We start from the raw sequence: 14,526 nt of genomic DNA, 5'->3' as shown, positions 1-14,526 counted from the left end.
AAAAAAAGGCAGCAAATTTAACCTCGTTCCAATTGCTGAGTTTTGTGTTGCGTTCTCGGCTACCTCGAGAAGCTTCTCCCAACAAACAATTACTAATTAGGTTTTGGGAATTTGGAGTCTGTTCTTTTTTGTTTGAAAATTTAGGATTTGGACTCTTCTTCCCGTAAAACAGTAAAATTTTCTCCATCCCAAAGCCTTCAAAATCAAAATCATAATTACTAGCAGTAGCAGTCATGGATTTGAAAATCGAAATTAGATCAAGCAAATCAACCGATTCGAATCAAAATGGGTCAAGCTCGAACTCGATTCCTACTTTCGCAAAGCATGCCATTCATACTAATAATAGTAGTTAAGTCGGAATCAGATTAAAAAAATCAACCTAACACATAATCAGAATCAGATCAGACAAATCAACCAATTTTAATTAAAATGTCCCAAAATAGACGATGAACCTAACCGATTCCAAGCTGATCCGATCAGATTAGAATTGGCTGGACAAAATCCGGATACAAAATTTTATTTTATAACCCTAACTATGGACTAATTAGGACTTGGGATTCATTTTCAATTAGATCCTACAATTCACACCTATCTATTGTACATTTGGGTCTTATCAAAAAAATTTTGTACAATTTGGGTCCACCATTGATTCCAATCTGAAACCAACCCATTCCATTCCCATGAAGGGCATTACAACACACACAGCCTTCTGATAGGGTCCCTTCTGACAAGTCAAAAAAATAAAAACAAAATAGTACAAAAGAAGCCCATAAAATGCATGGTCAGTGATTTAATCAGGTTCTTTTTGTGACTTAAAGTTTATGGGTTAAACCATTTATGGGACAACCCGGGTCCCATAGGTGTACCTAAAAGTGTAATGTGGTGTTTAGCCACAACCCCAGATGGAACAGAATGGCAGGAGAGGGTTCATGTATCCAAACCCAAATAATTGAAACAGATCTCATTTCTGATTATGGATTCAAACATGAAGCTCAAAAAAAAAATAATATATATATATATATATATATATATATATATATATATTTACCATTTATGCTACATATAGAAGGCCATGATTCATCCATAAAATTGGAGAATTAAAACTGGTTTTATGCTACATTTACCATTTCTATATTTATGCTTAAATTCTATTACATTTCATACAAAATTGATGGCTTGAGGCTGAGCATTGCATGCCAAATTTGCCCTCGATGACCACCGGGGGGGATCTGTAATAGAATTTCTCTGAGAAGAAGCCGATGATTCGCGATGACATACATCATCATTAGATTACCCTAATAATAAGATTTAGTACATATATATATATAATAGTTAATGATTAAGGATCTTCAAGTTTATTTTGAATTTCCAAATTGTTAAACTAAGAAAGAGGTGATCTATGAGGAGCACCCTTCCTCCTACTCAATGAGAGAACAATGCCAGGGAGGAAACCACTCCCTTTCTTCTTCTTCACCCCCTCAGAATTCTGTGACATGCCTGTGTTGCCTCTAGTGTTGCTTGAGCAAGATGAGCCCTTAAACTGTAATGGGTCTTCTTCTAAAATGAAGTTAGGGTTGATTTGGCCATCATCAAGAAGATCAGAGCCATCCATCCGTAATCCCTCAAATTGTGAGGCCGTCAAATCAGATTCATCGAACCGGTATAGAATGCTTGACAAATCTCCCCCCTGAAACACCACATGATCAACCTGCATTGATTCCATTTTTGAGATCGAGAGTAAGAATTGAGCACTGCTGGTATACACAATTGGGTATGGCAGAGAAACACCTTACGATACATGATAATACATTGTTAGCATTTTAATTTTTTTATCAAGTTAAATCCATTTCTTAAGAAGTAAATGGGTCATGTTCGGGGCTTCAAGAATCGGGATCGACCGAACCGGATTCCAATCGATCCAACTCGTCTTATCCTTGTGAGGGAAAACCCTAAAGGATATTAAAACACCGATTCCAGGGCTGATCTAAACCGATTCAAGTCGATTTTTTAACCGATCCGATCCCAATTCCATGTTTTTAAACCCGGGTCATTCTACAAAAGAACCAAAACATATTAGAGTCTATTGGGTCTCCAAAAGAAGTAATGAATGAGGAGTAGTAAGTTGAGATAGACCTTGCATGAAAGAGAACAGAAATGGAATGGCTCTTGGAGTATTCTGTCACAGGTGAGGCAGATGTTGGCAGAGCCCTTACAAGGCCTAGTCTGAGGCCTCTGTTTCAAGAATATTACTTTGGCACTGTTTATGGTGTAAGGCTGTCCACAGTATACAAGGAGTCAAAAATAATTTACAAAACTCATAACAAACAATTTTTTCCCTATCTTAAATCTTAATACATTTTAGAAGAAAAAAAATAATTTTTTTTTACCTGAGTATAAGAGCAATCAATGAGCTTCTCAAGATCATCCAACCTAACCACATCATTGTAGACGTATCGCCTCACCTAACCATAATATGATTCAACTATAAATTAAGCAAACGTTTAATCAATTTATCTAAGTAAAACCCAGAATAAATAACAAGCTTGTAGTGGGTAATTCAGTAATTTCAAGGCATCAGGATATGGATACCGATTAGCCATTAGACACTAGCCAGTAACCAACCGACCTCAATTGTAAAGAAAGAGAAAAAAAAAATTATTTTTGATTTTCTTGAAATTGGGTCAAGCTTTAACTTTTCTTGAAAGCTACAGCTCAGGAAGCAAGGAAGGAACCCTGCAGAAAAAATGCAAAAGGAAAATTTCCAAATAATACGGAAAGAAAGTAAGAAACCAAAACTAGGAACAGAGGGAATCGGTGAAACACAAGAACACTTCATTAAAAGAAATGACGGAGCAAGAGGGTAAAAAACTTTCTCCAAACAGAAAAAAGGAAATTAATCATGGAGATGGAGAAGTACATCATATAATGTGAGGGGAAATTGAGAAGGAAAAGTGAAATTAGAGACCAAAGTAAGCAAAATCAACAACTAGGCTTGAAATAATCCCATAAGAAAAGCACTAATGATGAATAGATTACAGAATCTAGCAAAAAGAGTTTGATAAATTTGCATGAATAAGTAGAACATAAATATTAAACAGAAATAAGAACAGACATGAAACCAAGTGAGGAGAAATAATTTATAATTTTTTGCATGAGAAGGCTCCCTACAGAAAGCAGAGAGACGAGATTAAGATTCAGTAAAAGGGTTTGATCAAAAATTCAAAAATAGCAGGAAAATTTGTAGATCAAAGTTAGAGAAATGCTCAGAAAAGAGAATTTACAAATAATCTAATGCAGAATTGGGCAAAGATGACAACAATCAAAGGCAACTAAAAGGCCACTAGAGAACATTATAAAACATATGAGAAAGATCAAACACTTGTTTTTGCAGAATTCATCTAAAAAAAATCGAATTAAGGGAGCTACAGCAAAATCCTGCTATTAATCCAAGGAATCAAAACCAAAAACTGACAACCCAGTTCAAGAAAAACTAAAATAAAACCCAAAAATAAGTAAAAGAACGAGAAAGAAAATGACAGAACTAGAGAATTTAGTTAGAATTCGGTATAAAATGAAGAAAATCAAAAACCCACGACAGAACTTGAACCAAAGCAACTCTAAAACATCAACAAGGATCACAAGAATGGGGTCCCATTTTTCCTGTTTAGTTACCTGAAGGAGAGGGTGAGAACGATGAGAAGGAACACAGTGAGGGCAAATACTTCGACAACACTCTAAGCAAAAGATGTTCTTCTCGTTCTTCCTCAAACTCTCGTGGACCCCACAAGCAGCAAAGAATGTCTCAGCTATTAACCCTTCAAGCCACGCCGGCTTCATCACCATCTCTCCACGACCTGATAGTATCACCATTATTTCACTTACAAAACTTCTTCTCACTTAATATTTGCTAGAACAGAAAGAGCTTCAAAGCTTGAAAAACCCTAACAAAACAGCCTCCTATATTTATAGCAGAGGTTCTAGAAATTGAAGGAAGCTCTTCTTTCTTTGGTTTTTTTAAGGAAAAATAGATAATAGAGAAAACCCAGGTGACTGATGACACCAAATCACCCAATTGAAGAAAGATTAAATAAAACAGGGAGAAAAACATAAGAGATTTCAAGGGAAGACTGAGAATGATTTGGTGGGGCGAGGTGCTGTGGTGTTTATGGCGGGAAGACAGCCAACCAGTTTGTACTTTTCTGTGCTCAAACAAATACCTTTTAATTTTAATTTAGGTTACTCTCTCTTTTTTTTTCTTATCTTCCTAATTTTTTTTTTGGGTTATTTCCAAATGCTCCCCTAAAAATGGCCAAACTTACAGTTGCCCCCTGAACTTTCACTAATTCCATGTGTACCCCTGCTTTCCAAACTAAGTACCACTATAGTCCCTCCCGTTAGACAAGGATGTTATGTTATAACGGATCCCAGTTTTCGAACATCGATGGACCATTCTGCCCTTGGATAGGGTAAAATGACCAAAATGACCTTACCTGGGGAAAAAAAAAAAAAAAAACTACAACTCATCTTCCCCAAACCGTTTAGGGTTTGGAGAAGATGAGTTCTTGAATAAAAAATCAAGAATGGAAGTCCGCGAAGTTAAACCACTTCCCCAATCACTGGGACGATTGAGTTGGAGGCCTATATTCGTTATCATCCGATCTCTTGCCCGAGGCTTTGAAGAATTGATTAAATTCACAATTTTTGTGGTTCTCTCGATTGATTTGTCTGAGTTTCAGACTTTTAGCTCTCTTGATCACTTCTCTGGTTCGATATCGAGAAGTTTGAAAGATTTTGTTGAGCGAATTGGTGTTTACGGTGGAACAAAAAGGTTCTAGTCTTGGAACTTAAGAAAATTTCACAAAATTTAAATCCTAAGATTTGAAATGGAAAATCCAAAACGAGAAGGCTCGATTGATGAGAATAAAATTGAGGGATCAGATCGCTTAAATCAAACCTCCGATGAGGTTTCTAATGAATCTGTTGTTGGTGTTTCGTCGAGGGAATCTGAAGTCGCTTGTGTTAGTTCTAGCGGCCCTTCGATCACTTCTCGAGAGAGTGGGAGAATCTCTGGAAGTGAACTTGATCTTACTGAGAGGCTTAGGGGTATCTTCAGAGATGAGGTTGATGACGATCTGTTGCTGCAGAGAACCGATCGAGGAAACGACATCCTTCAGTGGCTTCAGGCCTTGGATGTGCAGGCTATGGGAAGCTATCGTGCCGACGAAAGGCTAAAGCCGTTGGTGAAGCTGAATGTCTTGAGTGGTGTTACGGATGATTGCTTGCTGGCGCATATAAGTCAAGTTTGTTAGTGTACTTGCATATCCATCGCGCCCTCAATCGTGCAGAGACCAGCATTGATTTGTTATCTTGATTTTTTATTCAAGAACTCATCTTCCCCGTTCCCTAAACCCTAAATGATTTGGGGAAGATGAGTTGCTTTTTTTTTCAGGTAAGGTCATTTTAGTCATTCTATTCAGGGGTAGAATGGTCCATTGATGTTCAAAAACTGGGATCCGTTATAACATAACGTCTCTATCTAACAGGAGGGACTATAGTGGTACTTAGTTTGAAAAGCAGAGGTGCATGTAGAATTAGTGAAAATTTAGGGGGGCAATTGTAAATTTGGCCTTTTTTAGGGGCATTTGGAAATAATCCCTTTTTTTTTTTTTTCTTGAGCAGTTTTTGCTTTTTTGCAAAAGTCCTTTTGTATTTGCTAAAAGGGAAAAGGGTAACAAGCACCTGCATTATAAAAAAAATATAAAAAAAAAACACCTGTTCTTGTCTTAGTTGTACACCTGAGGGTGTCAAATTGGAACTGAACCAAATAGTAATATCGATGATTTACGATTGAATCAAATTGCACCGCATAAAAATGATCCGATTTTAACTTTATAGGTTCTCTTTGCAGTTTGATTTTGATTTTCATTTGCACCATAAAATTGAGGATCCTAAACTAGGAACCGAAGGATGAGTGAGGGAGAGTGAAGACTATGGGGAAACGCAAGAATATATTGGACTTGAAAACCTGAGGTTAAAAAAAAAAAAACAAAGACAAATGATTTTGACTTTGTTTGACTCTTATCCAACTCAAATTTTTATTTCACCTTGTTAAAATGTAAACCACACAGAACCAGACTGATTGTTATCATTATCTGGACATGGATTCTCTTCAGCGCGCTAGTGTGCCAGTGAGAATCCAACCAAGTGCTGCCTAGTCGTCGGATGCGCACTAGAGAGGATCTGCATCCCTCTCTCCCACCCTATGGAAAGGTCCACCCCGCCCTTTCTATCCAACCCCACCCATTAGTTAAGATCGCCCACTTATCCGAAGCGGACAATGTGCCTAACCTCTACCTATTTGCTAAAATGCCTTCTAATTTTTCCTTTGGAAGAAAATTTTTTACGTCTTTGTTGTCCTATTCACATATCAAGTTTCAACTCAAACGTAATTTATCAAGTGATAAAGCAAAGTATGAAAAAATTAGAAGAAATTAAGTGGTGGAGTACCAACTGGTATATTGGTATGCAATGAGAAAAAGAACCGCATGACAATAGTGTACAGATCATTGTGTACACATCTCACATCCCACATGTGGACCTTATTAAATGTCTACCCTCCTAGTGAAACTCTCCACTGGGGTAAGTGTTCTTTGTCCAGGTGCATGGCTCCTGTGCGCATGTGGGCCAATTGGAGAGTGTGGGGGGGCATCAAGTGGGATGTCATTTGTACATTCCATAGGTTCTTTTTCCACAACACTAATAAACCCGCCTCGCTAGGAACCATTAAACTTCTTCTTCCTTTTCTGTAGTGCCTAGAACCATTTAGGAATCGACATTGTCCTGTCCCAGTAGTAATTGGGACCGGAATCTAGATTTGGTCTCATTAACTAAATGGGACAATTCGGGGATGGGCATTTTTGGTACTGGTACCAGTACAGTCCCATCCCAAATGCCGAGAACTGTCCCAATTGACACCCTTACCCCGCCCCAATAACATTATCTACCGTTATCATTATCTTCTCTTAATTTTTCAATTTTTTTTTCAAAAATTGATTTGAGTGATATCTCTGTCTTGAATGACTCGTTAATAATCTGAATAATATCAATAATAAAATTCTTTAATTAACTTCATGTGCGTACAGTTAGTATTGTTCTTGTGCTAATTCTGCACCAAACTATGCGAGCATTTTGTTTTATTTTGGATGAGAATTCTAACTATTATTACCTTCCTATTTACTAAGTCCACCCAACTAATAATAATAATCGTAGCAGTGAATTATTGTGGTGTTTGAATTGTGACAAAACAAAGAGGTTTTGATTTGGAGTTCGCCCATATCCGGCGCATTTGGATTTCAGTCCTTATAAAAATTTTGTTTGAAGGAATCTATCTATGTACGTGTGTACCGTTTCTCTTGCCCTGTGTATTAACTACGGCGTTTTCTTATTCACACTCCTCAAGGTGTCAAATAATTTGTAATTTTATCTTTTTATCTATTTAGATCATTTTTACCTTTTTAGAAGATGAGAGGGATACCAAGTTTAAAAAATTCGAACACTTATTAATATACAATATGGTAAATGCAGAAAACCCTTAATCACTAAAATTCTTGAGTTGAATTCTAATAATGGATATGAATTCAATCACATAGTGGAGAGTTCACTCCAATAGCTCAGGTTAAATCTCATATTGAATTCTTGACTAATAATCCTAAATTGAGAAGAGTTTGAAATCCCATTATAACGATAAAGCACTTCTTTTCCTTCTATGTCTGAGGTGTTGAAAAATATCAACAACAATGTTTTGTATAATAGAGAAGAAAAAAAGAATTTAGTCTTAGATATTAGAACCTGGAGGCCGACAGTTTTCCTTCACATACGGTGAAGAGAAAAAATCCCTTTATAACATTTTGATGAAGCAATTTTTCAGCCCAACGTTTCTGCTGGCCTTGGTTGTCTTTGCCTTGCGGCCATGGTTTCAGCGGCCAACCATGCCTGTGACAACCATTATTTTTTAATACATAATATTGACTTGCACCGAGTAACAATCCAAATAAATAAATAAAAATTACTAATGCATCGATTCTAAATCTGTATGGTCACGCTCTGATACCAATTGTTAGAATAAACTATAGGATTTCACATCAAAACCCAAATCGAATCTCGTACACAAAACTAGAACACAAAATCAAACATAAGGGGAATCAAGATGTACCTTACACCAAATTATGTTGGAGATGATCTCTTGCTGGTTATGGATTTTTCACAACACTTCAGACCTCTTTTTGCTCTCGTTCTTTTGTGTAAAGTAGAAAAGAATAGAATCAGGACTACAGGGACCCAAAACATAGTATATATAATACTGTCTTGACCCTAAACCACAATAGGTTAAACCAACATATCCCTAAACTAGAGAGTGAACCGAACCGATTTATACAACTTAATTCTCACCAACTAATCAAACTGAATAATTAACTAAACCCATAATTCTTACAATTAGAACTTGGAGTCAGTTTCCCTTCACATAAGGTGAAAAGAGAATCCCTTGCTGATGGTTTTGGATGTCTTAGGATAAGTATTGGGAAAAATTGAGAGGATATTATCGACTTTGTACAATAGTGGATAGAGTAATAATGATCCTACATAGTTATACTTTTACTTCACCTATTGTGGAACAAAACTTTTGCTCTAGGACCTCGTGTTATTTTTTTTTTCTTCTTAAAGTTCATGTTATGCTTATAGATATATTGTTTCTCTAGTTCATAATTTTTATTTTTTAAGGTTTTATTTCCTTATAGGATTTTTATCCCTTTTCTAGTAGAACTTTATATTATAGGTTAAGGGAAAAGATCTCCATGACACCGGCAATCAGATCATTTGTGCATGCCCTCACCCATTTTATTATAACACCCTTTTTGAAACCCCATATACCCTTTATTATCAGGGTTTTCCGTAATACCTTTTCATCCAATGTCCAAAACTGCACACGAACGTAGAGCGAACCCTCTCCCCATAGGTTAATAAATTGGATCTAAACCTTTTTATTTTTGGGTGGGGGTATGGGAATCATATCTTCTAGCACTTTTGTTTGAGGGAGTTTCTTCCTTGGTTGATGGAGAACAGGAGAAGGTCCTTTGGTTGTAATTTGTCGAGTTTTAATGAAAAATTTCTTTCACAAAAAACACAATTGTAAATAGTAAATCTGCGATTTAGGTCAAGGTTTAAAAAATCAAAATTACGATAATTGAATCGAGTGATATCGATCATGAAAAAGGCGTACACAATGCACAAGATTCCTGCCACTAAGGAGTTTGGGGAGGATCATAACTTACGCAATCTTAGCCTTTGCTTTCGCAGAGAGACTGTTTCCAGACTCGAACCCATGACCACTTAGTAACAGTGGAGCAACCTTACTATTGCACCAAGATCCGCTCCCTCAATTGATCTCGATCATGATTCATGATTATTCAAAACCGATCAATCCGTATCTGATTTCTAGGGTTTTAGGATAATTATGGCTGATTCTGGCCATTTCTCGACCAATACCAACTGAATCTAAATAGGAATCAAAATTTGTGTTTTTTTTGGTAAAATTGGTGGAGGCCGATTCCTTTGTCCATGTCGGCATGTCGCTTACTTGGAGTTGGCTCCTCAACATGTACGGTTAGAGCATGTGAAGTGTCCTTTTCACTTTCATACCCGTTTTTGCCCCTTAAATGACCGAACGGAGACATTTGGCATTCTTCAACATACGTGGAGGTGCAGAAGAACTAAACTCGCTTATAGAGGGGTCCAAAACTAGTCCGAACCGACGAAACTGATCGAAACCAAAACTGATATGATCTTATCGGATTAGGGTTTTGTGATACTGAAACGAAACCTTATTGTCCCGAAATCAATAGGACACCGAATTAAATTTAAAAAACCTGGTCGAGATCGATATAGCTCGACAAAAAACTGATACCAACCTAAAATTCATTAAAAATACAAAATTTTTTTCTTCACTTTTTGACAATATTTACAAGGCAAATCAAAATCAACTCGAAACCAAAACCCAATAGGACCACGGATCAAGCTCCTCTCCATTGACCCCCATCACCCAGGAGAGTCATGCTGGAATGTGTGCCTATGCGCATCGCACCTTGGGCCCAATTAGCCCAGCCATTGGATATTTTACTGGGCGATGGACTCCCTATAGACGAGCCGGATCCTTGGAGAATGAGATGTTCCAACATTCCAAAAAAATGGCCAGGATAAAACCACATGGCAACATGGGGCGGTTTGGTTTTGTCCTCCTTGTGCCGTTCTGTATAGGCAGCACCGCCAAAGACTTTCAAGCTTTGGCAACCTCCTAGGCTTCGTTAGGTTAGGTAAACTACGAAACTATCACTGTACGGACGACACAATGAAAAGTAGCATTTATACATTGTTTTTAGGGAAACTGGAAAAAAAAAAAACCAACATGGTACCAACAATGGCCTACCTCAGTTGGTGAGCCATTGTGCGCTTCATGCCCATGCTTACCAGGAGGTCTCGAGTTTCTTGATTGGTACCTTATCCCCTCCCCAGTTCGATCCCCCCCCCCCTCCTCTATACAAAATATATGGTATCATGGATAACCGATATAATATTTGTAAATATCGGACGTAAGGCCAAAAAGGGACTCTTTTGAATTTATGCCCCACAAGGGCGATATGATCAAATTTGTATCGTATTGGTATCCGAACTCCGAAGTGACAAGGTAATCTGGGTTTGTGTGTGTTAAGAATGTAATCTGGGTCGGAGGTGACAAAGCCCATCTGATGTTGGGCTGGGCTAAGAGTGATGAATTTTGAATAGGGCAGAGTCGAAGACCTAACCTGATGTTGTTCAAATTTGAGCCCAATTTTCTCATGGGCCTCCCAAGTTGCACCTTAGTAGAAAGTGGCCAAGAAAACTTCCTTGAAGATATATATATAGATATTGCCTTCACATTGAAGCTGCTTGAGGTGCACGCATAACAGATCCTATGTCACTCTCCAATATTGCAATCCAATTTCTAAAAGAAAACCCCCGTATTGCATCAAGCTTTGTTAAAAAAAAGTCTAGCAATTTCTTAATTTATCACGAATCCTATATCAGCTTCAATATCAATCCAAGGAAACCATGGATTCCATCCAGCTTTTGCAATTTCTTAATTTATCACAAATCCTTTATAAAGCATTCTCATTTGTTAATTTGAGTTAAAATTTGATCATTCAGATGACTGTGTGGTCCTTTATCACAAAGAAATATCCATATTTATTGATGCCAAATCGTTAAAATCGTGATTAATTACTAATCAAGATACATTTTTATTAGTCTAGTAAAGATCCTAGGTTTACGAAAATAAAAATGTTAATTAAGGGGACCACCCTCATCTCCTGACCACTCGCTTGTACACTTGATTAGGGCAAAGCTAGGGTGGTCCAGATGATTAAGTAAGCTTTATCTAACTAAAAACTATTCTTAATTACTATTCCAATACTAGGTAACAATTAACCTAACTTGAAATATGGATGGGCACACACATGTCAAGACAATGCAAAATATTCACATAAGATTTTGCCAAATATTTATACCATTAAAAAAAAGAGATAGATTAAAATTAATTTCATTTGGAATGAAATGGTTTGATTTCCTCGTATAGTAAATTTGTATATAAGAAATCCACCGAAAGTGTGTCTCTTTTTAAGTCAATATCTGACAAGAGGGTGTGTGAAATGACTACTACACCCCTTAGAACTTTGTAAATGATTAGAGGTGTGATGGTCATTTCGTGCGCTCCTGTATCAGGACGCAGGAACAATGGCAACCAAGTGACATTCTTTCTCCCTTAATTAAAATTAATTTCATTTGATGAAAAACCTGAGGACCACATTTCAGTTTCTTTTTTAACAAACCAGTCAATGACTCTAGGTGTATCTATCCATCTTAAAACAAGGCCTCATGCTTCCATATGCTATAGGATTTTTAGATGATATAAAATTTGATTCCAAATAGCAACCAAACAGAACCCTAGATGTGTACTGCTTTGCATCAAATATTATTAAATATAAGAGCACATGAAGCAAGGAATATAATGATATTATGACAAGAGTTGCAGGTGTGATTGCAGATAAACCAATTGCTGCAAGCCAACTCAGAGCATATCTAATAATGTCATATAAGACAATTTCTTTCTTTATAATGATAATAATAATAATAAATTAGAAGGTTTTATGTATGCCATGTATGTACACAGTCGTATCTTCAACTGTCATTAGACGAAGGAGAGAGAGAGAGAGAGAGGGGATGTGTTATTACAATTCTGCCTCCACCCTCATCCAACGATGGAAAAGCATGACCGTATATGTACATGACCGTTAATACAAACAGGTCCTTTATTTTTTATGAAACAAACTCTGAAACTAGAAAAAGTCCTTCTAGATGTCACCATAACGCAGTTAGCGACTAGTGAACTATTTTCCATTTGGCAATACATGGTTAGTCCATATGATAAAAGATCCCATATGTATCTCAGTGGTAAAAAATTTACCCGGATAAATAAGAAAAGTAACTTAAAGTATGATTCAATATTTTAATAAATTATGAAAATACCATTAGATGAAAATGAATATAAAATACAAAACTGTCATCTTTTATAATTTTCAGTTACAAGGATTTACCCATGCATGTAGAGTTATGTGGTAATTAGTAAAGTGTTGTACTTAACTATGCATAGTGACACCTACATTTTCCCTTAGAAACTTGAATTTACATTCTTGATGATAAAAAAAAATTCATTCTTATTGCCACGATGAGGTATCATGCGCATGAGCATGAATATGACCATGACCCTGACCAGCATGTTCTAGGCTTCTGGCCCTTCATGGCTGTGTACATTGACCTCTTTTACATGATGAGACCCAATAGTGGTTTATGGTTGATTAGATGAACCCAACTTTTGTTCATAGGTCACATGTCAAATTTCAGTCTAAATGGAATTTGACAAATGACAAAATAAGGCTAGATCTAAGAAATCTAAAATATGAGAGAGAGTGCATGATCGAGATCAGCCGATTTGCACGATCCGATTCCAATTTATTAAACCTTGATTAATGTAAAGCAGAAAAGACTCTCTTAATTCCTATCCGACCAAGGATACACCTACCCACATTCTTGTTAATCACAGCCCTCCAAGCAATAACTATATGCAATGAGGAGCAACCATGGTAGATAGGTATTCACCCAAACAAACAAACAAAAAAACAAAAAAAACTTCTTAGTAGATAGATTGTTGTTAATGATAACTAAGATTTTCATTACTTTCTTGCTTTGATTGAACGATGATGGGGTGTAGGGTCTACTCGATCTACCTGTGATCCGCTTTAGAATATGGCTTTTGGGATGGCTAGTAAAGGAACCTCACCCACATAACCTATCCATTAATGTTCGGTGGTAAGGATACATAATTAGACCCCAACTTCCAATATTAAAAGTTTGCTTTATTTCTCTCCTTCTAAGGACAGAAAAGTGTAAACTTTATCAAACATATATAACATCTCCTATTGGTGATAATTGGAAAGTAAACATGTGAACCGATCTTTTTGCATTATTGGGCTTTACAAGTTAAATGGGGAGGAGGGAAGATCTTCTTCTCTCTTTTTATGTTCATTTCTTGTTTCTATTTTTCATGGGGTAACCTCTTGGCCGGCCTAAACTTGGGTTTTGGGTTGGTATTTTTCAACCTAATTAATTGATGGTTTAAGTTTAGCTATGTGAGTGTTATTATTAGGCATACGGTTTGGAGAGGGTTCTCTAGGGGGGTCTTGGTTCTATCATATGATAAATGGGTCGTAATTTTGTGGACACGTGGATCCTAAGTTCCCTCCCTTCGCACATGCTTACAAGTATCAAAATTTATCAACTGACTAAATCAAGTATTAAATTTTAACGAGGACACTTGTTTACGCAATTGGCTTGAGGCTAGTGCGGTACTAGGGCCTAGCCTCAAGAGGTTTTGACTTTTGAGTTTGACATTTCCTATTCCTTATCTATTTTAGGATCCACCCACCACCACCTCAGGAAAAAAGTATATTGAAAATATAATAATGGTTGTGGAGTCTCAACATTGGTTAGAGTAGAAAAAACTTATAGTTGTTGTAAGGGTCAAAGCTGTCCAACCCCACTCAACCTCGTTAACAAATCAAAACCAAGGTGAAAACCATTTTATAAATGGATCAACCCATTGTCATTCCTTCGTAGTCCCAATTCTTTGAAATAGAATGATACATTAGATATACGCCGAAATTTTTGTTAGTCCCCTAAACTTTACCGATATTAACCCCAACTCTTATATTAGATACTGCTTTTAAGATTCCTGGTAAACAAACTTTATATCTCCATCTCACTAAGTTTTTTTCATTATTATTTTTTCCTTCCCTTCACTTTCAAATCACTTTCAAATTTTACTCATGAGTACATATTAAGATGACAATGTATCATTTAATTATTAGTGTAAATATTATC

At 36.6% G+C, this 14,526-nt stretch overlaps 1 protein-coding gene across 2 annotated transcripts; it reads right to left on the bottom strand.

Annotated features, from left to right (window-relative positions):
* Positions 1 to 1,338: 1,338 nt before the first annotated feature.
* Positions 1,339 to 4,175, bottom strand: LOC122649843 (protein RGF1 INDUCIBLE TRANSCRIPTION FACTOR 1-like). 2 transcript variants are annotated; one of them, XM_043843091.1, is made up of 4 exons: positions 3,673 to 4,159; positions 2,388 to 2,462; positions 2,134 to 2,274; positions 1,339 to 1,708 (listed from the first exon to the last, which is right to left on the bottom strand). In XM_043843091.1, the coding sequence occupies exons 1-4, from the start codon at positions 3,868 to 3,870 to the stop codon at positions 1,382 to 1,384; spliced, it is 741 nt and encodes a 246-aa protein (XP_043699026.1). In that variant the 5' UTR covers positions 3,871 to 4,159; the 3' UTR covers positions 1,339 to 1,381. The 2 variants fall into 2 exon arrangements, with proteins under 2 accessions (XP_043699026.1, XP_043699027.1); XM_043843092.1 differs by lacking the exon at positions 2,134 to 2,274 and having other exon boundaries at positions 3,673 to 4,175.
* Positions 4,176 to 14,526: the final 10,351 nt, after the last annotated feature.

Source organism: Telopea speciosissima, chromosome 2 (genome assembly GCF_018873765.1).
Source record: "Telopea speciosissima isolate NSW1024214 ecotype Mountain lineage chromosome 2, Tspe_v1, whole genome shotgun sequence".
NCBI lineage: Eukaryota > Viridiplantae > Streptophyta > Magnoliopsida > Proteales > Proteaceae > Telopea > Telopea speciosissima.
This window is presented reverse-complemented; position numbering and strand designations above follow the sequence as displayed.